This window comes from Eulemur rufifrons, chromosome 28, assembly GCF_041146395.1.
Source record: "Eulemur rufifrons isolate Redbay chromosome 28, OSU_ERuf_1, whole genome shotgun sequence".
Taxonomy (NCBI): Eukaryota; Metazoa; Chordata; class Mammalia; order Primates; family Lemuridae; genus Eulemur; species Eulemur rufifrons.
The window spans coordinates 10,910,056-10,936,402 of record NC_091010.1 but is presented as its reverse complement, the minus strand read 5'-3'; the positions used below and the strand labels follow the sequence as shown (position 1 = coordinate 10,936,402).

General features: G+C 39.5%; 1 protein-coding gene across 3 annotated transcripts; it reads right to left on the bottom strand.

The window, feature by feature from the left end:
* Positions 1–10,628: 10,628 nt before the first annotated feature.
* GHITM (growth hormone inducible transmembrane protein) lies at positions 10,629–25,724 on the bottom strand. 3 transcript variants are annotated; one of them, XM_069460308.1, is made up of 9 exons: positions 25,688–25,724; positions 23,590–23,754; positions 22,023–22,122; positions 21,018–21,129; positions 20,451–20,592; positions 16,919–17,027; positions 15,518–15,706; positions 14,869–15,040; positions 10,629–12,457 (listed from the first exon to the last, which is right to left on the bottom strand). In XM_069460308.1, the coding sequence occupies exons 2-9, from the start codon at positions 23,716–23,718 to the stop codon at positions 12,373–12,375; spliced, it is 1,038 nt and encodes a 345-aa protein (XP_069316409.1). In that variant the 5' UTR covers positions 23,719–23,754; positions 25,688–25,724; the 3' UTR covers positions 10,629–12,372. The 3 variants fall into 3 exon arrangements, with proteins under 3 accessions (XP_069316409.1, XP_069316406.1, XP_069316407.1); XM_069460305.1 differs by lacking the exon at positions 25,688–25,724 and adding an exon at positions 25,556–25,656; XM_069460306.1 differs by lacking the exon at positions 25,688–25,724 and adding an exon at positions 25,595–25,656.
* Between the last annotated feature and the right edge of the window lie 623 nt (positions 25,725–26,347).

Here is a 26,347-nt window from a genome sequence, read left to right as displayed (position 1 = left end):
GCTGAACTCTGATCACTCAGCAGTGGTGCAAAAATTAGCAGTGGACTCTCAGGTAGTGAAGCGAGGAGAGTCGCTGGATCCACTGACCAACCAGACCAGGACTTGGGTGATCTTCCCAAGACCCCTCAGCCACTCGGCCACAGAGCTAGACTGCAGGTTCTCAACACAGTTTTTCTCACTCCAGAACAGAGCCAGCTGTAAGGGCACTAGGCGGCTACGAGCAGGAAGAACTGATCATCCTTCCCGCTCACACACACAGTTCATGGATTCGCAGGTTTTCCTGGGACCATATGTTTCTTGCTTGAGAAGAATAGATTCAGATGTCAGAATTCCACCTGCTTTTAAAATGTTCAAAAAAAAAAAAAAAAAAGAAAAGAAAAGAGAAGAAAAGAAAATCACCGAAGCAATCCATGCCCAGGTTAATTTAAACAACACAGGGTTTAAAGTATAAGTTCCGTGCTAACCCCACTCCCTGGGGACAATTGCTGCTTTTCACAGATTTTCACCTGCTTTTAACATTTCAAAGAGAGCTGTTAACTTCTTACTTTTAAAAAAGGAAGAAACACCTCTGGCTCTTCAGAAAATTCAAAATCTCCTGTTGAACTGAGAAAGGTGAAAATGAGAAGCATTTTAACAGGAACACCTGTTAGTTTTGAGCATATGCAACTTGGGTACAAAAATAATACTCAAATTTGAGGCTTTGAATGATTTCCAAAGTTGATTTTGAAAGCTCGGCTACCTTCCTGAGAAAAGTCTTGAGAGACACACCCAACACACTGGGGAATGCACAAGGAAGAAAGATGCTTCAAGTCAAATGTGTAATTTCTGAGACCAGTTAGGGAACTGCCTGAAGCACCCGCACCCTTTACGGTTAGAGCACTTTTGGCCGGAGTCCCACGCTTCACTCCCAGCCGCCACGCTGCTCTTCCAGGAGTGTTTCATGGGCCCCGGGTGGATCAGAAATGACTCTCCCTCCTTTATTTGCTCAGCAAACTGCAGATCAGCTTATATTGGAGGGAGGCACCATCCTAACCTTGCCTTCTCATCTAATTTTCTCCCCACTTCAGGGAGGCGAGCATTCAGGGTTTATTTTACTGACAAGGGAGAGTTCCTCCTCACTCCACAAAAGAGGTGATGGGAATTTCTAAACTGGAACTGGGTGTGTCCAAAGCTGAGGTTCTTTCCAGAGTTCCACCGAGAGCTTGTGTATAGTTGAAAATACCCCACGACATTGATGTTTAGCTTACACTCCACTCCCAAATCGTACAAAAACCTGACAGTTTCCTCAATTTTTTTTTTAAAGGTTATTAAATCGTCTACTTTTTACAGTTAGTCTGAACTTCCTTGGAAGCTTCCAACTCACCGGATCTTGCCTCTGGGCATCCTGCTGCGGGGTCAAGGCTGGTGTGTCAGGGTCTGTCCCTGCAACCCCTGCCCTTGCTGGTCCCCTTGGCTCCCACTGGGGCTGTGGATTTCCCACTGTTGTTCACATGCCCTGGGTTGGTCTGTCACCATGGTGGCCGCCAGCAGGCCTGCGGGTTCCTCCTCTGCGAACATGCCAGAATGTCGTGATCTCTACCACACTACAGAGGTCCCCAGAGGGGCTAGAAGGCACTAGCTTTTCTCATCTCCCATGGCCACTCCATGTTGGTGTTGGAGCACCTGTGGAACTACAGCAGGGATGGGGGACCTTTTCATGCTGGAAGCTGCAGTAATTTAGCTGTGATCAAATAAGGTCGAATTCAAGAAACTTCAATTAGATGTACTTAAAAATGTACATTATTTTGTAAAAATCTAACTAGTGTGTACTTAGTAATTTCAAAAATGAAAACTATTTGTTAATTTTAAAGTTAACCAACCTTTTAATGACTTTGTTGTGTCTGCTTGTTGTTGGAAAGTACTTGAACATTTGGTTGCAGCATGGAGATCCGCAGTTCCAGGTGATCCTCCAGATGGGTACCAGTCATTTGTGACCTTAAAGGTGTCTTGATTTGGGTTAGGTGGGAGAATATAGATTCGCAGCAATAAATGGTTGAAAAGCAAGAAAGCATTTTTCAGTCATGTTGCTGACGGTGTGGGTATTCTACTGCATTTTTCCATATTTCCCTTGGATCTTTCTTAGCATCAAACAGTGACTTTAAATGTCATCTACTGAGAGTTCAATCAATTCCATCTGTAGTTCTTTAGGTGCCTTGATGATATCAAATAGGTGAGACTGAAATGCTAATTTGAGTGTGATGTCATGATTCACAAAGTCAGTAGAGCTTTCATTGTATTCTCCAATTAATAGGTCTATAATAACTGTGTATACTATAAATGATTTGCATATATCATCCTGCTCATCAATGACCTTTGTTAACTAGGGAAAATATTCATCCAAAATTTCCTTTTGAGGAAGAAGTGTTTTGAAAAAAATAAAGCTTTTTTTCAAAATGCTTGGATTTTTTGCAACATATCATATATAGACTTAGTTTTACCTTGCAAAGAAATATTAAAATCATTTTGCTTTGACGTGATATCAAATACTGCATTTCTATAGAAATCTTCTTTCAATAATTCACATTGTTGATTCTGTTCTTCATAAAATTTAACTATCTGTTCTTGCAGAGATAAAATTTTGGCTAACAGCTGTCCCTGCGATAGCCAATGTATTTTGGAATAAGGCAAATCCACACTGAATACCTCATCATTCAACTTTAGCATGTTAGGAAATGGATGATGCTGTGTTGCATTTGCAGAAACACAGTTAACAATACTGATAACTTGTTGCAAAGTGTCACTTAAAATAGTAGCTTTAGCACTATTTATTTATTCATTATTTATATTTTTATTATTTATCACACCCAACCCTTGTTTTCAGCCTGGAATGGGGGACTCAGGATCTGATGCAAGATATAATGAAAAGAAATGAGAGCATCTAGATCTGTTAATACTTTTTTAATCTGTTCAATAAACCCTTCATGTTTTCCTGTCATGGAAGGTGCACCATCTGTACAAACACTCACTAAATTTACCAAATTCAGTCAGACTTCACATTTATCTTGTAAGTTGTTGAAGATATCTGTTCCTTGTGTTCTCTTCTCAAGAGTGCCCAAAGTGAGTAACTCTTCATAGCAAAGAAAATCTTCTGTTATTACCTGAATGAGTATAAAACCTGTGCTGAGTCAGTAGTATCAGTTGATTTATCCAAAGCGATTGAATAATATATATTTTATTTTGAAGTATTTCATGAAGTTGTTCTGTTAGGTTCAAGCCTAATTCATGCTGCCAATCAGTTATAGTTCTCCTTGAAAGAGGCAGTTGCTTGTACTTTGAAACGTTATTGGGGTCTAAGCATCCTACAACTTTGACAATGCACTCTTTCACAATTTCTACATCACTGACTGGCTTCCCTATTTTCCTGAGTATGTAAGCTATTTTACAAGTTGCTTCAGTGGCATTATTTCCAGGTCTTACTGCGTTTGAAAGAATTGTCTTCATTTTTGCTTTTCATCTTTTAACTTCTGCAATACCACCTTTCGTGCCTTTCCCTCTAATTTAAAATATTTGCGTCCTTATGAGTGTTATTAATATAATGCTGATTAGCATTTAATTTCTTTAATGTTGATAATGCAGTATCACAAAGCAAACAAATCGTCTTATCTTTAGCAGAAACAAGATAATATTGCAATTCCCAATCCTCATTTAAAAATCTGTTTTCTTCCTTCAGTGTTCTTGATCTTCTTTGACATGATGGGCTGTTAAGCATACAGAATTAAAAAATATTGCTGAGCTGTGCAACTATTCACAAATTCCACTTCATACAGGAACACAATGCACCCTTGTCAAAGGCTGACAATAGTCTGGTGAACTTGACGCCCCATAAACTCTCACCAGTCAGCCCCATGCGGTAGTGGCGCCAGTCAGGCAGGGGAAGTTAGAACTAAACTGTGAGTATAGCAGCCGTCAATTTAGCTCTTACGATTTACTGATGTTTTAATTGTGCTGGTCAATCTGGGAGGATTATTTTGTTGAAACTTATTTTATTCTTTGGTATTTAAAATACGTTCATTTTAAAAATTAGATAAAAATATAAAAGATGAACAAAAATGTATTAATAAAAATAAAAGGATTTGTTCTGTAAAATTTGGATTCAGGTCAAAAGGCCACACGTAAGGACCTAGAAGGCCACGCCGCAGGTTCTCCACCCCTGAACTACAGTCTCAGCCTCTGATGGGAATAGCCCCTTGGCTTTTGGCTTTCTCTCCCTTCCCCACCCCCCTCATTTTTTGCCTTTTGCCTCCACCCCTTCACACCCAGCCCATGTTTTCAGGCTGGAGTGGGGGACTCAGAACGTTTGTACTCAATTTCTGTCTCTCCACCTCCCCTACACTTATTAAAAGCACAAGCTCTAGAGCCACACGATCTGCACTCTAACCAGAGCCCTACTATGTTTTAGCTGTGTAACCCTGGAAAAGTTGCTCCGCTTTTCTGTGCCTCCATTTATTTCTTTCAATGTAAAATAGCAGCTGGAGCTGGAGAGGAACAGATCTGTACGATGAAAGTGTAATGCTAAAGCGCTACATGCTATGCGAAAGTAATTTGTTATATTAGGTGGTCAATTTCTAGACGTGGGGTTGGATACATAGGCTTTCCTCCTGTGTCATTTTGTTACCCCCAAAATATTTATTATAACTGAGTGTTAACAACAGTCAAGGATAAAAGACTTTAGAATACTCAACTAAACAAGGTCATCCTGACCCTCAAATTCTAGTGAAATTATATTTAATGCCTATCTGAGATTTAATACCATTTTCCAAGATTTTTTTTTTTTTAAATTGCTGGATATTTTTGGTTCACCTTGTAATTGCTGGCTTAGATTTCCAGCTTCTGCATAATTCTCATTATTTAATGCTAATGTAGGTTTATTTAAATTTTTTGACAAATTATAATCATATATATTAATAGTTATGGCATAGTGTTGTGTGTACCATGTGGAATGATGGAATCAAGCTAATTAACATATCCATCCCCTTGTATATTCATTTATTCCTCCTAACTGAAACTTTCTACCCTTGAGACCAACATGTCCCCATTCTCCCCACCCCCACCCTCTGGTAACCACTACTCTACTCTCTGTTTCTATGCATCTGATGTATTTTAGATTCTGCATGTAAGTGAGAACACGTGGTTTTTATTGTCTTTCTGTGCCTGCCTTATTTCACTTAACATAATGTCCTCCAGGTTCATGTTGTTGTCACGAATGACAGAATTTCATTCTTTTTAAAGACTGAATACTATTCCACTGCGCATATATAACACATTGTCTTTGTCCATTCATCCACTGACAGATGCTTAGGTTGCATCCGTATCTTGGCTATTGTGAATATGCTGCAATAAACATAAGAGTGCAGACATCTCCTCGACATACTGATTTCAAGTCCTTAGGTTATATACTCAGAAGAGGGATTGCTGGGTCTCCCTCCCATTTTCAACGGCATCCTGTGTTGAAAAAATACCCAACTTCCCACTTGTGCTCAAGAGTATCTGGTGCTTCTTTAATGCGGAATGACTGTCTTTCTTGCCACAGTTAGGGGCAAAGGAAACACACACACACACACACACACACACACAGAAATTTATGTCTAAACAAGTGATACCAGACCCATTCCCAAATGTGGATTTTGATGGAGAAAGGTGAGAGAAAAAAAGAGGGCAAGTGCGCGAGACTTGGGCAGGAGGGCGGTGTGCAGAAAGGAGAAACAGCAGTGCCAAGCATTCCTGCGTCTGCCAGCGCTGAGAGCTGGAGAACTGCAGGGAGGGTTGGGATGGATCCTGTTTGTCAGCCTCTGTGCTGTACCTTGCACGTTGACAGCAGGCTTCCCAGAAAGCAGGTGTCACCTCGCCTCCTTATTCTCAGCCCCACACCTAGCAACGCAAGGACAGGGCGGGGACGTGGGAGGTGCAGCCAGAGCTGTGCACTTCAACCCTGGGTGAACTTCAACCCTGCTGAAGGAGCCAGGCAGGAGGTCCTTGCAGGCTCTGGGTCCAGTTCCACAGGGCGCACAGACGTTGTGCTTTCTTGGGTCTTCCCACTAGTTTAAAAATCCGACAAGCTCCTTGTAAAGTGTTTCCCTGACATTCACTTTCTCTCCAGGCGCACTTTGCTTTTTAAAAAGTCACTTAGGGGCAGCTGGAATATACTGAAAAAGATATCAAAACACCCCATTTTCTTAACAAATGTCCATTTTTTTCTGTCACTCAGAACTAACAACAGTGAAAATCTTATAATTTCTCCAACTTCTTTTAAAATTCTATATAATGGACATTGGAGACTCACAAGACACAAGTGGGAGAGGGCAATAGATGAAAAATTACCTATGGGGTACAAAGTATACTACTCAGGTGATGGGTACATAGTCCATACTTCACCACTATACAATATATACAAGTACCGGAATTCAACTTGTACCCCCTAATTCTACTAAAAGAAAAAAAAAAACCTGACTATTCTATTTAAATGAGGCAGTCAATCATACTTGCATCTTCTGAGGCAAGAGTCCTGCAGGACATTTTGTAGCCTTTCCTGAACCCCCACATTTTGGTCAGGGTCCTGCAGGCAGAGGAGGTCGAGTTCTCTGCAAAGCCCGTCAGGACACTCTCCAACAAGCCGCATGGTGGCTGGGCCAGACATTCCCCTAACCACCACAGCACCAACCTTCTGCGCTTGCGTGTGGACGTGTGTGTTCCTATGTGCGCTCAGCACATTTGCCCCCTTCCTCTGAACTGTAGCAATTAGTCTGGATAATCCTTTTGTAGTTTCTGAATAAGGACTTTATAACTACCTTGAATCATTTAAGTGTTTCTTGCTATTTCTCATGATTAACTACTCTATTACTACTCTTGTTAATTTGATCTTGTAAAAGAGTGAATCGTGACCCTTAAGCCTGTTGGGTGAGGGTCCTGCATCCCCCACCTATAGTAAGGGCTTCTGCCTCCAGCACTGCCCGCTCTAGGGTCAGCACAGCCAGCTGTCTTCTGTCACTAGTATTAGACCCCTGCTGGCTAACCGCCCCTCCCACTGCCAGCAGATGCTGTCTGCTAGACTGATCTACTTCCAGCCATTCATCCTTGTCTCCCCATAGTTGGCACTAAGAGTTAATTTCTTCGTGGAGCACCAAACAAAATGAACCTATTACATCCCTCACTCTCCTTTGGAACCGTCAGATTGTACCCTCTCACCTTCCATTCATATTACTGTTTGGGAGTCATTCTGCATTGCTGAAATTGGTCCATTCAACCTGCATACCTAAAGTACATACTGGGCTCTCTCTATCGGCCCCTCCCCGCCCCTCACCCTCCCACCGCCACCACAGGAGGACACAGCAGGAAGGCCACCATCTACAAGCCAGGAAGAGATTCCCTCACCAGAAAAAAAACATGCTGGCACCTTGGACTTGGGCTTCTAGCCTCCAGAAGTGTAAGAAAATAAATCTGTCGTTTAAGCAAAAAAAAAAAAAAAAAAAAAAAGTACGTAATTGGGTGAGGCCAGATTGTTCGTACTTTCTTGTGCAAGATCCCCCTCTAAATCAGCAGTAATTAGTTGTTATAGTCATTTACCAAAAGACAATTCTTCAGATACCTGTTCTTACACGACAATGAACTATTAGAAAATTATGGAAACAAACCACTAGGAAATATCCCAATTCTTCCATTTTAAAATACTACTGCTTTAAGACACGCTATTTAGTTTAGCAAAAGAAAAAAAAATAGAACACACTTCAGAAATGAAATGTATAAAATACTGCATCTTAAGAGTTGAGAGAAATGACTGCTAAGCAAATAAACGAAGGGGTCATTAGAAGCCCTGTGTCACCAAGTTGTGTTGGCCACATAAAACCACTTGGGTGCACAGGTGAGCCAGCAGGCACATGGGCGGTTAACCTGGAGGAATGGTGGCAGCTGGCCTCCAGGCAGCTTTTACAAAATGTCCACTGGAAAGCATGTTTTAAGTGTTTAAAAACCACTTCTAAAGTTGTGTGCAGTTGTGAGGAAAAATGTCAATCGAGTCCTGCAGAACATATCAATTTTATCTCTGGGTGTAGCCATGGGCACCATCAAGGCTTTTATCCATACCCAATGAGGCTGCAACACTCTTGCCATCCACCACCAATCTCAGTTGAGGGTGGAAAGCCGAGAGAAGTCCTTGACATCGCACTGGGCGAGGAACCCATGAGAGCTGCGAGGCAGAACGAGGCAGTGGCTGGCAGAGGGGAAGGGCTCCTGCCGGGCACGCCCACACGCTGCCGGGCCAGCAGCTGGGAGATACTGGCCAGAATGGTCCACACAACCCACCTCCTTCCTCTTCCGTCTGGCCTCTTTTGCTTCTGTCTGGCACAAAATACTTGCTTGTTCCCAAGTGTCAACAAATGTTCAACTTTCATCTTCCTGGACTGCTTCACAAAGAATCTAACTTTAAAGGCAGAAGTGCTCAAGGTCATAGCTTTCTAATCTTTTCCTGAGAAATGGTTTCCATTTTGAGTGCTAGCTACATTGGGTGCATTTAGGAAGGATTCCATCTTACTGACTACGCTGACCTTTAAAAAATGGTTTGATTTATAGCTCCAGGTGGACCAGGCAATACAAAAAAGAACTATTTAAGAAGTATGATGATTTCCATTTATCCTTCACTGAGGTCAATTCCTTTAGATAAAAACTAAAATTCTAATGCTGTAGGTTATTTCATTAACTGGGAATACTGGTTACCAGTAAAACTGAATTACAATGTAACAAAATCTTAACCTACTTAATTTGTATAGTGCTTTTGTGATCCTCAAACAGGATTTCAGATGTAGAACAGCTGTCCCCAACCCTTTTTGCACCAGGGACCAGTTCCGTGGAAGACAATTTTTCCACGGACCAGGGGTTGGGGCATTAGATTCTCATAAGGAGCACACAACCTAGACTCCTCCCCCCCCCCCCCCCCCCCCCCGCACTCGGTTTACAGTAGCGTTCTCGCTCCTATGAGAGTTTAATGCCCTGGCTGATCTGACAGGAGGTGGAGCTCAGGTGGTGATGCAACAGAGAGCGGCTGTAAATACAGATGAAGTTTCGCTCACCTCCTGCTCTGCGGCCCAGTTCCTAACAGGTTGGGGACCACAGACGTAGAACATTCATCACAAACTTCCCCGTGTAATTGGTTAGACAGTTCAACTCGTTATTCTTCCCAGCCATATGACCAGGTGCAAAGATCAAACTTCTGGGGCTTCAGTTCACTCCTCTGCAAAAAGGGGATGACAATACTTAAAGCAATGTTTTAATTTATGGAAAAGGGCTTAGCACACAATATACAAAAAATTCACTTCTAACATTAGTTATTACTAGCATATCTGGGTCATCTTATCCCACCGGAATTATACAAATCTTGGGTATCATCCAGTCTCAGTACCTTTAACATGGACACATCCTATGTAGATGAACTTAAAGGGAAACATGACTTTCTTCTTAGGTTCTAACACCTTAGACACAACACATATACCTGCAGCGAGTGGGAAATCTGGCTTCGAAGGAATTTCCATTTTTCTCCACCTTCCCCAGATCCCCACTCTGCTCCCTGCAACCTTCCTCTGTCATGTGTTCATTGTATGAAATGCACTCACTACCTTTTTCTATGTGCCTTACCTGCTATATTTACTCTTGAAGACTTCCTCCTGGGACATGTTATTTGATGTTTTTTTTTTTTTTGAGACAGAGTCTTGCTCTGTCACCCTGGATAGAGTGCAGTGGTGTCACTATAACTTGCTGCAACCTCAAACTCCTGGACTCAAGTGATCCTCTTGCCTCAGCCTCCCGAGTAGCTGGGACGACAGGCATGCACCACCCAGCTAATTTTTCTATTTTTAGTAGAGACAGGGTCTTGCTCTTGCTCAGGCTGGTCTTGAACGCCTGAGCTCAAGCAATCCTCCTGCCTCAGCCTCCCAGAGTGCTAGGATTCCAAGTGTGAGCCACCTTGCCTGGCCCCTCCTGGGACATCTTAGAAACTTAATACTCTGCATTTGAATTTTGCTCGCCTGTCTGACACTCATCCAATGAACTACAGTTGTGTTTACATAGGGTTGCTACTTTAGAAGGCAATGGCTTTTATTCATTATTGTCACCCTGAGTCCAGCTAGCCTGATGACTGATATAACATGTAGGCATTCATGTTTTTTAATCAAATGTTTATTAGATACCATTCTAAGCAACAATTATTTTATTGTAATTATTTTAAGCTACATATTTCAGTTATCCTGTAATACTTCAGATGGCATCTGAGAATGAAAAATAGAAATTTTTCTTTTTTTTGCCTAAAGCCTATCAATTTGCAGGTCTTTACTCTTCCTTATGAATGATGTAAAGAACAAAAAGCCCTGTGTTATGCTTACAGGAACCAAGAAACTAGTGATTTTTTTAAAAATCATTTTAGAACTATTATATAAGTAATCACATTTTATATATTAACTCATCTTTTACATTTTATTTTATACAGTCTTCATGGTCTTAGCAAAGTCAGAAAAAGTGCTAAAATAAAATATTGTCATTAAATTTATTAAAAACCCTTGATTTTCTAGATAAACTTTTGCCTGATACCACTGTTGAAATTATATCACTTTGTTTTGTGATAACATCCAAAAAATATATATAAACCTTGGGTTCTAAAAGGTGACTAATGGCAACAGGCCCTTTAGTATTTCACTTTATTATCATACTGACACTGTATACATATGAGGATACACTGAGGAAAAGCAGAAGTTTGGCATTTACATTATTACTTAGGGGAAAAAAACAGCATGAAGGAGGTTCTGTTATTATCTTTACTTTTGGTCACAGAGAAGTAACTTGCCCAAGGTCAAATAAGAAATAAATGGAGAAGTTGGGAATTCAAATATAGGCAGTCTAGTTACCAGTACCGCAGTCTGACCACACTGTACTATACTATATCGGCAAGACACTAAGTTGCTTTCTTAAACAAATCCATATTCAAATGGTATACATATAGCTCAGTTGGAAAAATCAGAACAGTCATCATCTGGCTGGAACCTTCATTATTTCAGAAATAAGCATCCTATGTATTTTGAGATGGTTAGTTATTTCTGGATTATTGTAATAAATGTCAAAAATAGTAATAATCTTAACAATACAGACTTTCCATTCATTAAAGACTTCCAAGAATAACTTTTCTGTATCAAAAACTTATAAATGTCACAAGAAAGTTAAGTAATGGTCTATGTAGGATAGAAGGAAAATTCTGCTAGGGGAAACTCACGAAACATTTTCCCCATTACACTTTTTATTCATGTATTTTATAGAGACAACTACTTTTGCTTTGCTTTTTAGTGGTAAGTCTGAGAGGGAATGCAGAAACCAACAGTCTTAGGAGAAGAAATGCTTTCATATTCTCAAGTGTAAGCAACAAAAAGGTTTCTTTATAAAGGCTTCAAAGCTTGAAGAGATGAGAAAAGCGAGATTGTATTCAATTAGACATTTCAATAAATATGTAAGAAAACTCCAGCAATCATGAACATACTGTTTGCATGTTTGAAAAGCAATAAATTCATGCTTTGGATATTTTATCTTGAGAATAGTTTTAAGGATATTTCATTTTAGAAGATTCAGACGTAAAAGTCACACCAACATAATTCCACCAGGGATTTCATATGACTCACATTCTGGACTGTCCTAACAATGAGAAGTCAAACATGACCACACCTACTGTGTAAAGAGAACACTGAGAAGCAACAGCAGGAAAATGCACAACCTGTGTCTTTGTTTCATACTCAATAATTCTGCTGAGTTCAACAGATAACTATAAAAACAGCAATCTCTTGTTTGTCTCCAAATATCCAGTTGTCTGTCACTGGCTCATCACCAATCACCCAAGTGCTAAGTCCTAAGTATTAAAAAAATAGACAGCAAGTGATCCTTTACTTACCTCTGGTCCCTTTATCAAAATTTTTCATCACTTACGACCTTACTCACATTATTTGGCATTCCAAAAAATATGCAGACAAACACAAGTTTGCTATTTTTTACTTAACCTAATAAATTTAAAAATTGATAAGATACTTATATTTTCATAGCACAAACCTTAGTTTTCACATTCATTAAGATATTTTAAAATTACTCAAACATGAGAAATGTGTGTGCTTATTTGGAAGAGTACTGCTGAATTTATTCTCCAGAAGAAAAAGCAGACCTGAAGCATTACATTACTGGAACATTTTAAAACATGTTGACATGTTCTTATCTTCTAAGCTTCAACAAAAGCTGCTTGTACAAACTATTTAATGAATATCTGCCCTATCAAACAAGCAAGATATCTGATGCAGGAGAGAAACCAGGAGCTGAGTCACTTCATTTCTTTCTGTTGCTTCCAGTTGCTAGCATAGTTGCAACTCGCATAAATATATTTAATGTATCCATGTAGATTCCCAGCATCCTAGAAAAAAATATTATGGTCATTATGTATGATACAATTCTAATAATGATGATAAACATTTAACATAGGAAAGAAGAAAACCAATTCAGATTATTTGTCCTAGCTATACGGAATGGAGATTTAAAATATCTTCAACTGCCAACTAAGGAAGCCCTAGACTAGCAAACAGTCAGGTTTTCCTTCTGGCAGACTCATCTTTTAAATGTTAAAGGGCAGTTTTAAAAATCATTATTCTATTCTCTGACACTCTACTTACTATGAGTATAGTAACTTGCAAAGAAAACTGGGTCATAGACAACGAAATACGACAAAACCAAAGAAACAATCTTTATTAAAACTTGCTAGACAGAGTCTGGCATTTTTAAGTATAATATGCCTGCTTTGCCTGCACCCCCCACCTATCCCCGGAAACTGCTACAAATCTGTAAGCTTTACAGCAACATTTTTTTTAAACCATTACTTTAGGTTTTATTTTTAGATAAAGAAAAACAAATTAAAGAAGTGACAGACACCACGAAACTCAAGAAAATTGTTTAAATAAAATAACCTACTTTGGTAGATGCCAAGAAAAGAGAAAAAGCATTATTATATAACACTTAATGGCAACTAAAGTTGAATATCTCCAAAACTGGAATCTATATATTGAAGAGTTTCCAATTTCTAGATGTATAAAAATCAGCTTTTCTGTTAAAAATCCCAAGTAAATTATGTACATTTCCAATAAATATTTGACTAATATATATATTTTCTTCAGTTTTAAAGTCTGCAAAATATATACTATTAAAAAAAAATTGACCAATGAGCACATTATTGCATAATGTGGGTAGTTAACAAAATAGGTAAAGTACTCTGAATTAACTGAATGAATGCTTAAATATTACATCTAGTCACAATATAGTCAGTGGTTTTCTGGATATACAGTTTACTACAGAGAGAGAATAGACCAAACTGCAACAGAAATAAAATAGTAAAATCTGACAAAGCCATTGTTGTGGGTTTGTGTGTCCACCCCACCCCTGAAAAATATGTTGAAGTCCTAAGCCCTGGTACCTGTGAATGTCATCTTATTTGGAAATACAGGCTAGATGTGGTAGTTCACACCTGTGTACCTAGCACTTTGGGAGATGGGAAGATTGTTTAAGCCCAGGAGTTCAAGACCAGCCTGAGCAAAACATCGAGACTGCCTCTACAAAAAAAAATTTTAAAATTAGACAGGTGTCAGCTACTTGTGAGGCGAAGGCAGGAGGACTGCTTGAGCCCAGGAATTTGAGGTTGCAGTGAGCTATGATGATATCACAGCACTCTGGCCTGGGCAACAGAGTGAGATCCTCTCTCGGAGGGAAAAAAAAAAAAAGAGACAAGAAATACAGTCTTTGCAGATATAATTAAGATGTAAGTTAGGATAAGGTTATATTGGAGCAGGGTAAGCCCTTAATCCATTATGACTGGTGGCCCTATAAGAAAAGGAGAAGACAGCCTGGGGCAACATAGTGAGATCACATCTCTACCAAAAATAAGCCTATAGTTCCGGCTACTTGGAAGATTGAGGCAGCGTTTGAGCCTAGAAGCTTGAGGTTGCAGTGAGCTCTGATGATGTCACTGCACTCTAGCCCAGTCAACAGAGCGAGACCCTGTCTTTTTTTTTTTTTTTTTTTTTTTTGAGACAGAGTGTCACTTTGTTGCCCTGGCTAGAGTGAGTGCCGTGGCATCAGCCTCGCTCACAGCAACCTCAAACTCTTGGGCTCAAGCAATCCTACTGCCTCAGCCTCCCGAGTAGCTGGGACTACAGGCATGCGCCACCATGCCCGGCTAATTTTTTTTTATATTTTTAGTTGGCCAGATAATTTCTTTCTATTTTTAGTAGAGACGGGGTCTCGCTCTTGCTCAGGCTGGTCTCGAACTCATGACCTCGAGCGATCCACCCGCCTCGGCCTCCCAGAGTGCTGGGATTACAGGCGTGAGCCACCGCGCCCGGCCCCTGTCTTTATATATATATAAAAATATATATATATATAATTACATTTACATAAATATATGTAAGCATAAATTAAAGAAAAGGAGAAAAGATAGAGACAGACACACAGGGAGAATGTCATGTGAAGGAGGAGACAGGGACTGGAACGATCCATCTAAAGCCAAGGAATGCCAAGGACTGCCAGCAGGAACAAGCAGCTAAGAGAGGTATGGAACAGATTCTCTCAGAGCCCTCACAAGGTACCATCTCTGCTGATGCTTTCATTTTTGGACTTCTGGCCTCCAGAACTGTGAGAGAATAAAGGTCTATTGTTTTAAGCCACCCAGTTTGTAATACTTTGTTACAGTAGCCCTAGTAAACTAAATACGGCTATAAAACAAAATAGGTCAAACACCAACATCCTTATATAAAAGTAACAACGTTAAAGATTACTTACGAGTTGATGGGATCATATTTCTGAACTCCATACATTGGTGTTACTTCTGCCCGCCTGATTACTTTCTGGGTATCATACAGGAGGAACATGCTGAAAAGAACTAATCCACCATACATTGCCACTGAGTACAGAGTGGCACCAGCCACAGTGGTAGGTGGAAGAAACATAGATCCTGAAATCAAAATGGGGGGGAAAAAAAATGAAGATTTTTTTCTTTTTTGAAAAATCACTTTCCTGTAACTGGATTTATAACTGACACTACTTAAAAAAAAAATCTCCTCAGTATACTGTACAGGTAAAAAGACATCTGAGTATGTGTACTGTCTAACCTTATTTACATTAGTTCAAATCCCATGATACTCATTCCTCCAACAGGCCACCTGCCAACATTCCAGGAAGGCACTTGCATCAGAACAATTTTCATGTTCTCCAGACCAACTTTCCCATTTTAGATGTATTTGATAAAACCAGTCATAATGATTGACCATGTTGCCAAGATGTTCATATGACATCATATAATAAAATCCAGTCAAATTAGCAACATACCTTTTAAACTTTAAAAAATGACTCAATGAATTAGGATACCTGAATATTTCAGATTTTAGGACACTATGAACCAAGAACTAAGTGTCAAAGCGCAGTAGCTTACCCAGTGAGGACACAAAGACAAGGCCCAGGCCCACTCCCAGGGGTGCTCCCATGTTCATGAACTTCTCACTAGGTGCGCACATGGCCACAGTGGAGAGGCCTCCCACAATGCCGGCTGTATACCATGCGGCTCTGATGAGAAGAGGCCCTCCTAATATTGTCAGAGGAGCCACAACTGCACCCATCACACCTAGAGAAAGAGCAAGCAAGTGCTTATTAAGTATTTACTAAATAACAACCAAAGGGAAAATGCCATTTCTAAATATGCCAACATATTATATCTTATTGTTTAAGCAATATGATTATAAAAAGTTTTTCCTTTAGATAATACCACCTGCAAAATTCTACAACAAAATCTGTGGCTACTCAAATTCTGTATCACAACATTGATTAGCACTATTCCTAGTCAAACAGTTACAACTCATAAGCACAAACATTAATCTATATTTTTGCCGTCAAATCTCATGTAATCCACTATTTGGATCTTACCACCAGTTTTTACAACATTCATGTAAGAACTGAGATAAAAAAGCTTAGAAAGAATAACTGAAGGTCAAACCTACTGCTGCCAAAAAGAAGGTAAAAGAGAAAGAGGATATGATGATAACCTTAAAATGTAGGAATTTCTAGGATAGACACTGCTGTTACTTTTTGTAACAGGGAATGCTATCAGAGTTTACAAAAAGTAATTTTAGTTGTTTATAACTCTAAACTCTTCACAAAAATTACAGCAAAAGGTATTAATCATTTAATTAACAAAGATAAATGGAATTCCTTAATTAAAAAAATCTTAGATAAGTCCTTATTTCAGCACTGAGCAGAAATTATGTTACCTCATAGACTAGGCACATACTGATTTTTCAATACTTAGTGCCTCACTTTCACAAGAGTAACACTTCTAGATCAAGTAATAAAAATGTACTGTATCTCATGATGATGAATAATTTAAAAATGCTTTTTGTTCTAGGAAAGATACTGGATAAAAATTTCTGCTACATATGACATTTCTATTAGGATTCCCATCAGTTTTGTATTTGACAGCATATTTTTAGCAAAACTTTCTCTACCCTCAGGTTTTTTTAAATTTTTCTACAGATAGCAAAAAAAAACCTCTCAAGTGATGTGTATCAGATCTGAAATCCGCCTGGTATTGAACAAAATAAACAAAAGAAAATCTCTGCATATTAGACCATCAGAGGAGAAAAGTTCAGTATTGGGGATGTCCATGGTCTTAGTATCAGAATCAACTTTTCAGAGCAATGATGCAACGAGTATGACTGAAGAAAATTGTGTTTCTAAACATGAGGTTTAATTAAATTATGTATAAGCAATTTATAGCTGAAAGCCACCCAAAAGAGGCAGTATTCAGGATTGTTTAATAACAATTTAAAATAGAACATACCAGAATGCAGCAACCAAGCAAGATGCTTTGGGCCTGGGCTCTGTTCATATGGTATTGAGTGTACCAGCATTCCAGCTCCAATCATGGCTGCAAAGGTTGCACCAATTGTCTGAAAAACACATATTATTAAGAAAAATTGATCCTTACCTAAAACTAAAGTAGAAACTCACAAGTTTCAAGTACAATTAGTTACTTCTAATAAACCAGCTTTAAAAAGATGAAGGATAATAAACCAAATCCTATATTTTTCTGGTACATTAAAGGCCTTGGGTTTATTTTGGAGTATTGGCTAAGTTAGAAAGAGTGCCCCCTAGTGCCATATATGAGGTTTTGCAGATAGCTTCAAGGACATGACTTAAGATTGGATGCGCACCATCATCTTTTAATAATTTTACTCTTGTTAGAGGTGAAACAAAAATTCTTTAAGGAATCCCAGGATAATTCCTCTTAATTAAAAAATACATTTTAGATAGCACAAATAGCACTTTCTTTAAAATAAGTCATGATCTACTGACCAGTATATATGTTTTTATGTATATAGTACATTGCTTTGAATTCCCTATTTGCTAAATGAAAACTTGAAAAATAGAAGGTGAATATCACAGCACACGAAGAGATAAAAACATAAGATTCTACATTTCTATCCTTCCAGGTTTATGGCTGACTTGGTGCTCATTCCTTTTCTTTGCCTATCTTAGATTTCCATTGTTATAACATTTAAATATTCCTTGTGTATGACAAGAAGAAATGTGTATAATGGAAGACAGTGATAAGCAATCTTCAAGAAATTTAAAGCGGAGATTGCAAACCTGAACAGAATCAGGCAGGTACGTTTTCTTTGGCCAGCTATTAAAAAACAATTGACTGTGGTCAATGCTTTTTACTTGGAAGCCTTTCTCTAGATGTCAATAATCCCGTGTGGCATGCCAGGCCTCCTTACTCATCTGTATTATCTGACCCATGGATGTCAGAATGTTCAACCTCTGATGTAAAGTACGGTAAAAAGAACAGTTGCTTTTTTCTGAGAATGGGAAAACCTCCATACAGAAAAGCATACTAAGTTCCAGTCCACCATTTTCCAATGCAGAAACAATTATTAAAAACTACTTCACACATCCTCAGCACAGTATTTTCAAAATATTTACTGGAATTATATTTTTTAATTTTAAAGTTTTTCTTGATCCAGTCTCGTATTTTGCCTTTTACCTTTCCACACTCTACATTCCAGCTATACTGAACTGGCAGGACTGCAAACATGCAGAGTTTCCTTAATTCTGTCCATCATGCCTGAGAATATCTCCTTCCCATCTGGCTGACTTACTAAGGCATTGCCTCCACGTCTTGAAAACTTTTTCTAGTAGGTAGCCTGGCTGCTCAGTAACAGGATCAGATGCTCCCTCTGTTCCAAAAGCACTTGGGACAAACTTTGACATTATCTGTGTATGTATACATCTGTCATCTCCAAAAGGCAGTATGTTCATCTCTGTAGCACCCGTCTTTGGCTCTCCCGACCACTTTCCTTAAGTACTCCTAACAGTGGAGGAGGGTAATCTTTTGCCCAGAGGGGGTTGAAAAGATAACCCAAGCACAAAACTTCCTTGAAGTCTTATTTTAGGGTCTAAAATTTTATGTACATTTTAATCTTTCATAATATTGCTATTTGTTTTATTACAAAAGTATTCTTTTAGATCATTTACCCTTGATTAAAACTGACCTTCCTGGTGAGAATGCATCACGCCTATTCTGTGCCTTCACGAACCTCTGGGCTAGAAGATTCATGACAGCCACTGGACAAGCATGATCCTAAGACTACGAAAATGTCCAAATGGCCATGCTCCCATAAATGGTTGTCCTTTTGGAAAGTACAATGTAGTGGAAATATTATGCATGTGCGTAATAGGTACGTATTACATAAACTCATCTCTCCTCCTCCTCCAGTCACACACTCATTGCTCTAGTTCAGGTTCTTATCATCCCTCATTTCTGATCTTACACAAGGTACAGCTGGACAGCTGGTATACCTGCTTCATGTCTTTTCCATGTTAGTTCTTAAAACTCAGGTACAAATCACACTTTCACTGTTCTAATATCTTCAATGGCCTCTGACTGCTTAGGTACTCTGCTCAGCTTGGCAAACAAACATACCCGTGTCATCTTCACACTCCAGACCTCAAACACCTGCATCTCACTCTAATGGGATTGTAAGTCACTTTTAAAATTACGTTTTCCTACCTCTTCTCTGCTCAAGCTGTTTGGTAAAATTAGACTGCCCTTGTTTTCTTCTAAAATCAAACATGTTAGCCTTCAACAACTCTGGTGAAATAAACGTCTCCTTAAAGGAACCTCCCTAATAGTCCAAGACAGGAACTTTCAACTGAACTTTGCACTATTTTTTTTTTTTGAGACAGAGTCTTGCTCTGTTGCCCGCGCTAGAGTGCTGTGGCATCAGCCTAACTCACAGCAACCTCAAACTTCTGGGCTCAAGTGATCTTCCCTGCTTCAGCCTCCTAAGTACCTGGGACTACAGGCATCCACCACCATGCCCAGGTAATTTTTTCTGTTTTTAGTTGTTCCTGGCTAATTACTTCTATTTTTAGTAAAGACGATGTCTTGCTCTTGCTCAGGCTGGTCTCGATCTCCTGACCTCAAGAGATCCTCCTGCCTTGGGCTCCCAGAATGCTGGAATTACAGGTGTGAGCCACTGAGCCCAGACTGAACTTTGCACTTTCTACTGGTTATTGCCCATCCTGTACCATTTACTCCAGTTCATCTATTCTACCAGATACAAAGAAAAAGGGCCCCATGTCTGAAATCATATTCTGGTATTTACCAAAGTAACAATTGCTCAAGAAATACTCAATGAATATAAAATCTTACATAAGGTCAAGAAGCTCAGGAATAACAGCAGCAACTCTACTCTTAATAGCAAAGAATTCTTCGGTGTTTGTAAGAATTATTTCTCTCTGACCTCTAAGATGATTTTGCATTTGCTTTTTTAGTAAACTGCTACAAAATAGAGGCTGTTTGATATCTGCTGGTAGACAAGAAGGATGTCCCTGTAAATTTGATTTCCAAATTCTCTGGTGTTAGAATACATATCTGACAAAGAATTAATAGCTGCCTTACCTCAAAATGCACTTCCTAATTTGTCTCAGCTGCACTAATACAGGTTGAGTATCCCTTATCTGAAATGCATGGGACCAGAAGTGTTTCAGATTTCAATTTTTTTTTTCAGATTTGGAATATTTGCATTATATTTACCTGTTCAAGTATCTCTAATCCAAAAATCCAAAATCCAAAATGCTCTAATGAGCATTTCCTTTGAGTGTCATGTCAGTGCTCAAAAAGCTTTGGATTTTGGAGCATTTTTCAGATTTTGGATTAGGAATACTCAGCCTGTAATTGATACATTATTTGAACAAAAACTTGTTCAATATAGTATTCTTTCCATTTAATACCTCTCTGCCCCAATATATTTCATCTAATCTTTTGATCTTTTACAAAAAAAGGAAAACAAGAACAGCTGACTTACCACCCAGGAGCCTCTCATCATGAAGTTCATGAGAACAGGAGTTCTGCTTACTGTCAAGGCAGACAAAGCTGTTAAACCAATACTTCCTGCTAAGTACATATAAGTAGAATGAATTCTATCCTTCACATACTGAGGCCAAATTCTGTAAGAAATACAACATGGTTAATTTATGGAATTATGGGTTAGCATTCTGGTTGAGTCATTTACCAGCTGGGCAACCTTGGGATAAATCACTTTACTACTCTAAACCTTATTTATCATGGGAATAAGTATGCATACTTTGGAAAAACTGTAAAGATTAAATGGGATAAAACATGTAAGCACTTAGCACATACAAAAAGTAACATATTTTCTCCTTGCTTAAACACATGTAATCTTGCTAAAAGATTTTTATTTAAGTTTGAATAAATATATGTCAAAGAAGCAACAAGAGATTTGTTTTTATTCATGTATATACACAGATGAAGACTAGACACAAAACATTCCTAAAGGGAATGAAGATAAGGATGAGAAGAAAATTGAACCTTTGTTTTAAAAACTGGAATTGTTTGGGAACAATTTACTTACACAGCCTTTTCAATAGCTCCAATCTCATTAGACATTCCCAAGCCATAGTAGCACAATGCTCCAAGACCAACAGCTGCCCCTCCAGCAACAAACCATCTTCCCATTTGATCAACTGCAAAACACAGGAGGAAATGCAGGTGAATACTGGCATGTCTCGACTAAATTAACATGCTGGTGGTAAGGTCTTCACAATATTTATGAGAGGAATCAAATCATATGTTGTCTTTCTATTTCTTCAATATGGCCATAATTAGTGCATATGGAGATACAGAAATGGCCTCAAAGTTAGGGACCCAGTAGAAAAGGACACCCTTGAAACATAGGTGTAATAATCAGCACAAAAAGGAAAGGATCAAACTTGATTGATCTTCAATCTCACTCATTTTGAGGTGGCAGTGTATCTGTACATGTGGAAATACTTCTGTGATATACATTATTTTATTAATAAAAAGTTGAGGTGTGTTCTTATGAAATTCTTAGAAAGTAAAAAATGAGAAGAAAATGTCAATAGTTACACCACACTGTGTCTGAAGTGGTATTAATAAAGATGATGCTTTACATCAAGTCAAGAAAAAAAAAAGAAATCAAAGAATAAAAATGTAATCAATGTTTACGTAGCAGAAACAAGGGAGAGGATGTGTTTGGGTTACTTAAAATTCTCATCCTGAAACATACACAGACATTAAATGCTTGAATGAAGATTCTACATACTTCAAATGAACTTCAACAAACTATATCTTGCAGATCAGGGCATTAACTAATAATCTTTTTCTTTAAAAAAAGGGAAAGTAAAATTTCCAATGGAAGAAATATGACTGGGAACCACTGAATCCAGTGCAAAGTATCAATCTTTTTTTGGTCATTAGATCTGAGAACAATAATGTGGGCTTCTTCCCAGAAAATGCACAAAGACACAAGGTTTGCATACATTTTTAGGAGGTGGTTCATGGACCTCTTAAAACATATCCATGGACTTCAAGTTAAAAGCTAAAGATTGCCACCTACTTTTAAATATTTTTTCCATTGATGGTTCCAATGCTGCCTCTTTGAGTTCTTGGCCAGTTTTTCCACGCCGGATCCCAATTCTTGTCTTGGTGGCATATTCCTGACATACATGTCAAGAAAAACACATAACACCCACACCAAAACACAATCTTAATAAAATGGAGGATCTCTTCACACTAGAAAACTCTAATGAATGAAACTTGGTACTTTCTATATACGTAATTTCACTATGAAAGTTTGTTACCCAACCTAAGAAAATAAATGTAGACCTCACCTGTGCTTCATTTTTGAAGTTATTCAGTAATTTACTATACTCTTAACTTCTTAAAGTTTCAGAATAACTGTTTCTTTTATAAATTATAGATTTTATCTATATACCTAGAATTACTATATTTTACACACCAATCAAAAGTCAAAAATCTATTAACATTTTAAGAATCTATTAAAATTAAAAAAATATGTATTCAATAAGCATAGCTGCATTTTGTAATCTGGGAAATGGGCTCAAGAAAGAGATCTTTACTTAACATGAAGCCAAAGGGAGGGATGACTATTGCCCTCTGTTTTGGCTCTTTTTCAAGAGTGGAACAGTTAATTTAAGAGAGAAAAAGTTGTTTCCTTCTAGTTTCTGTATATTCTCCTTGTTCACCTAACACTTCAAAATATGTACTCCTTCTAATTTGAATGCTAAAGGAGTAAAAGTAAATGAATTTTTCTCTAACCTGACAAATTTTATCATTCTCTAAACAAGAGTTGAAATATCACATTGGATTAGAGTCTATTGTAAAATTAAAAAAAAAAAGAGCTGAAACATCTTTAGTAATTTATTAATAAGTTATCTGGCCAACTGGTAATATGCCTGGGTTCTTAAGCTTTTGACCACAGGCCCCACAATCTCTTTGTTACACCATATAACTCTCAATCCCTCACGATGTACTTCAAATTTTCAGAATGAAAAATTCTAAGAGTTTTAAACAAAGGAAAAGTTATAGAAACTCTTTTTCTCTTTCATATGTGATAAGGAGGGACCAGAATGATATAAAACTAATGAGAGGTCAAGTACAGTGGCTCACACCTATAATGCCAGCCACTCTGGGAGGCCGAGGTGGGAGGATCATTCAAGGCCAGGAGGTTGAGACCAACCTGGGCAACATAGCAAGATCACATCTCTACAAAAAATAAGAAAAATCAGCCAGGCATGGTGGTATACACATGTAGTCCCAGCTACTTGGGAGGCTAAGGCAGGAGGATCATTTGAGACCCGGAGTTCAAAGCTACAGTGAGCTACGATTCTGCCACTAATGCACTCCAGCCTGGGCAACAGAGTGAGACCCTGAAGACAGAAAAGAAAGAAAGAAAGAAAGAAAGAAAGAGAGAGAGAGAGAGAGAGAGAGAGAAAGAGAAAGAGAAAAGAAAGAAAACTATGGGGAGAAAGAGCTGATTGGGAACATTATCAGGATTAAGTGCTGCGGCAAATCACTAAAGCAAGCTTCATACTGTCAAAAAAAAAAAAAAAGGTCCCACAGGCACAAATAAAGAAATATAAAAACATTCAGATTATCTTTACCCTGGTGGGTGTTAAGAGCCATTGATTCTTCGTGATGGAATTCTTCACAACAGGGGAGGCCTTGGTGAAAGTTGGGTGGAAAACCCTGGAAGGTAGTGTCCGGAGACACACAAGCCTTGCGGCCAGCATGGTGGTACACCAGGTTTACCAAGCAGATCTGAAATGCTAATAAGACAGGAAAAATAAAATTAAAAAAACCATTAATCAATTAAAACGAGGACATAGAGGAGCCAGAGACAAGAAGGAACAAATGATCTTTCAGTAGAAAACATGGAATAAAGTGATGCTTTTAATTTTCTATAATAAATCCTCTGCTTGCCCCTTGCAATTCAAAAACCCATGCCACAGAACTTAGTGTGGGATGGAGCACCAAATTAAAGTCCCAGTTTGATCAATAACAGGATATATGATGGCAAAAGTTATGTGTAACACAGAGTGGATGCTAATAACTAGACAATACAGGGTCTGTGATGGCTTTTACAAATGTAGTTTTGGTTTAATATTTATACCAGTATTCAATGAGAAAATTTAAAAGATTCTATGTAACTTTTGAACAGAGGAAAAATGTCATCCAAGTAAGAGATGAATAACTCTTCGAGGTCATGCTAAAAGACATCAACAGAAGATAACATAAATTTCAGCTAATCATGCTTCACTTCAAGATATGCAAATATTCAAAGTAAGTTAACCTATATACCCTGCTATGACTACACAAAGGACATTCAATTTTTCAAAGTAAACTCAGTTATCAACCAGGTTTCCCTCACATTAGACTCCTTCAATAATGTCCTCCAAAGAAAAACATGCTAAAAACCGGATTCTCTCAGCTCCAGGGCAGATTATACCAGAGGGTGACCAAACACAAGTCACCTGAATGTCTTTCTGTAACGCTAAGATGACTGACAGGTGAGAATGGGATGACAAGCACAAGCCAATGTGGGCTACCAGCACATCTCTACCAATGATTTGTAGTGAATATTTAGGCAAGTAACTCTCCTTCTGGGTCTCATTTTCCCCATCTGTAATATAAGCGAATTGGAATGAAACAGTGTTCAGACTCTAATGCTGACCCTTGGACTACCTGCTTTCAAATTGCCCAGATGCACCTTAAAACGTAGACTCCTGGATTTCACTTTGCTCCTAATGATTATACTTCTAGGAATAGGTCCAAAAATGTGTGTTTTAACTAGCACTCCAAAAGCTAAGAACTCTTCCTTTAAAATGCCTGAGTGTCCCTCCAGCTCTGCCACTGGAACTACTAAGGGTATATAATACTGAGCACCTGTCCTTTAGGAAAACACCGAGGCATTCTGGCACTTTCGTGCTATTACATCATCTCAAACTATAGCTGTCCTATCTTCCTCAGTCCTCAGCCCACTGGAGCCAAGGAGGCTCAGCTCAGAGTGGCCTCGATGTCGCATAACAGCCTATAGTGGGAATTGTGTTTCTGCTACATGTTAGAAGTAACCTTGTGCGGGTACTGGACTTTTGAGACTCAGCTGCCTTCGCTACGCAATGGAGAAACTACTATACACTTTTAGATAAGGGCTTACACTTCAGCGAGCGTTGATGAGCTCTGGCGCTTGGTCCCCCAAGAAAGTTCGCCCAACCCACTTATTGGATGAGAAGCCGGCAGTAAACCACCAAGTCAACGCACAACTCTCCCACACCCCCCCCCCCCCCCGCCCCCGACCCGTCTCGGGTGCCTCTTTATCGCTCGGGCAGCGGCTGTACGGCCCCGCCGCGAGCATGACTCAGCACTTCGCTGCCCAGGGAGAAAAGGCCAGAGAGGAAGAGCCATTGCCCGCCTGTCCTGGACCCTGGAGCCGCCGACCCCTTCACTAGGGTCACCCACAAGAGGGTGACCCTGACGCGCAGCCCGGCCGTGACGCAGCCAGCAGCGCCGCCACCTTCAGCCCTCCCCAGCCTCACCCAGCGGCCCCATGAGGCCGCCCGTCAGGAGTACCGGGGATCAGGGGCGCCTGCCAGCCGGGGGAAGCGCTACCTCAGTTCCCAGTCACCGCCACCACGCAGTTCCCCTTCCGGGCCGGCGAAACACACACGCCACCGCCTCCCCCGCCTCCCGCCCGCTCCTTACTGCTTCTGCGCGTGCAGTCCCTCGGGCTCACCGCGTGACGCAACATCCGAAAGGAGGGAAATAGTATGAGCAGCCAATCACGAGCAGGCCTATGACGGAAGAGCGGGCACAGTGGGGGAGGCGGGGTTCCGGGTTGGTGGGGCGGGGCCAGTTGAGGATTGTTTCTGCGAGCGTCACAGTCGGCGTCCATGTCGGGCGTGTGAAGGGAAGCTGTGTAAGCCATCTTAGTTTTGGGCGGTGGCGCTCTCCTTCGCTTTCTCTCAACTTTTTCACGTGTAGCAGACACAAGAAAAAAATTAAAAAATTGAAAGGCGGTAGTGTTAAAAGTTATCCCGTCACTCTGCTCTTTTCTTATTGAAGGGCTTTTTGACCCTTGGTAATTTATTGTGAGATAAATGTGGTGCCAGGTGTGGCTGTTGCTGACCGGAGCTAACCGGTTTCTTGGATCTGACGCCAAAGGTTAAATGGTGAAATCCTGCAAAGGTTTTTTTTTTTTTCCTAGATTTCTTTTTTTTTTTCATTGCTTTGTGACCTTGTCACGGCACGTTTTCAAGCTTCAGTCTATACCTGTACATAGGGCTGATAACCAGCTCTGCCTCTTACCCAGCGTTGTTCCGAGGTCTTTTAAGCTGTTTTGGTTGCGAGTAATTTGTTGCGTGA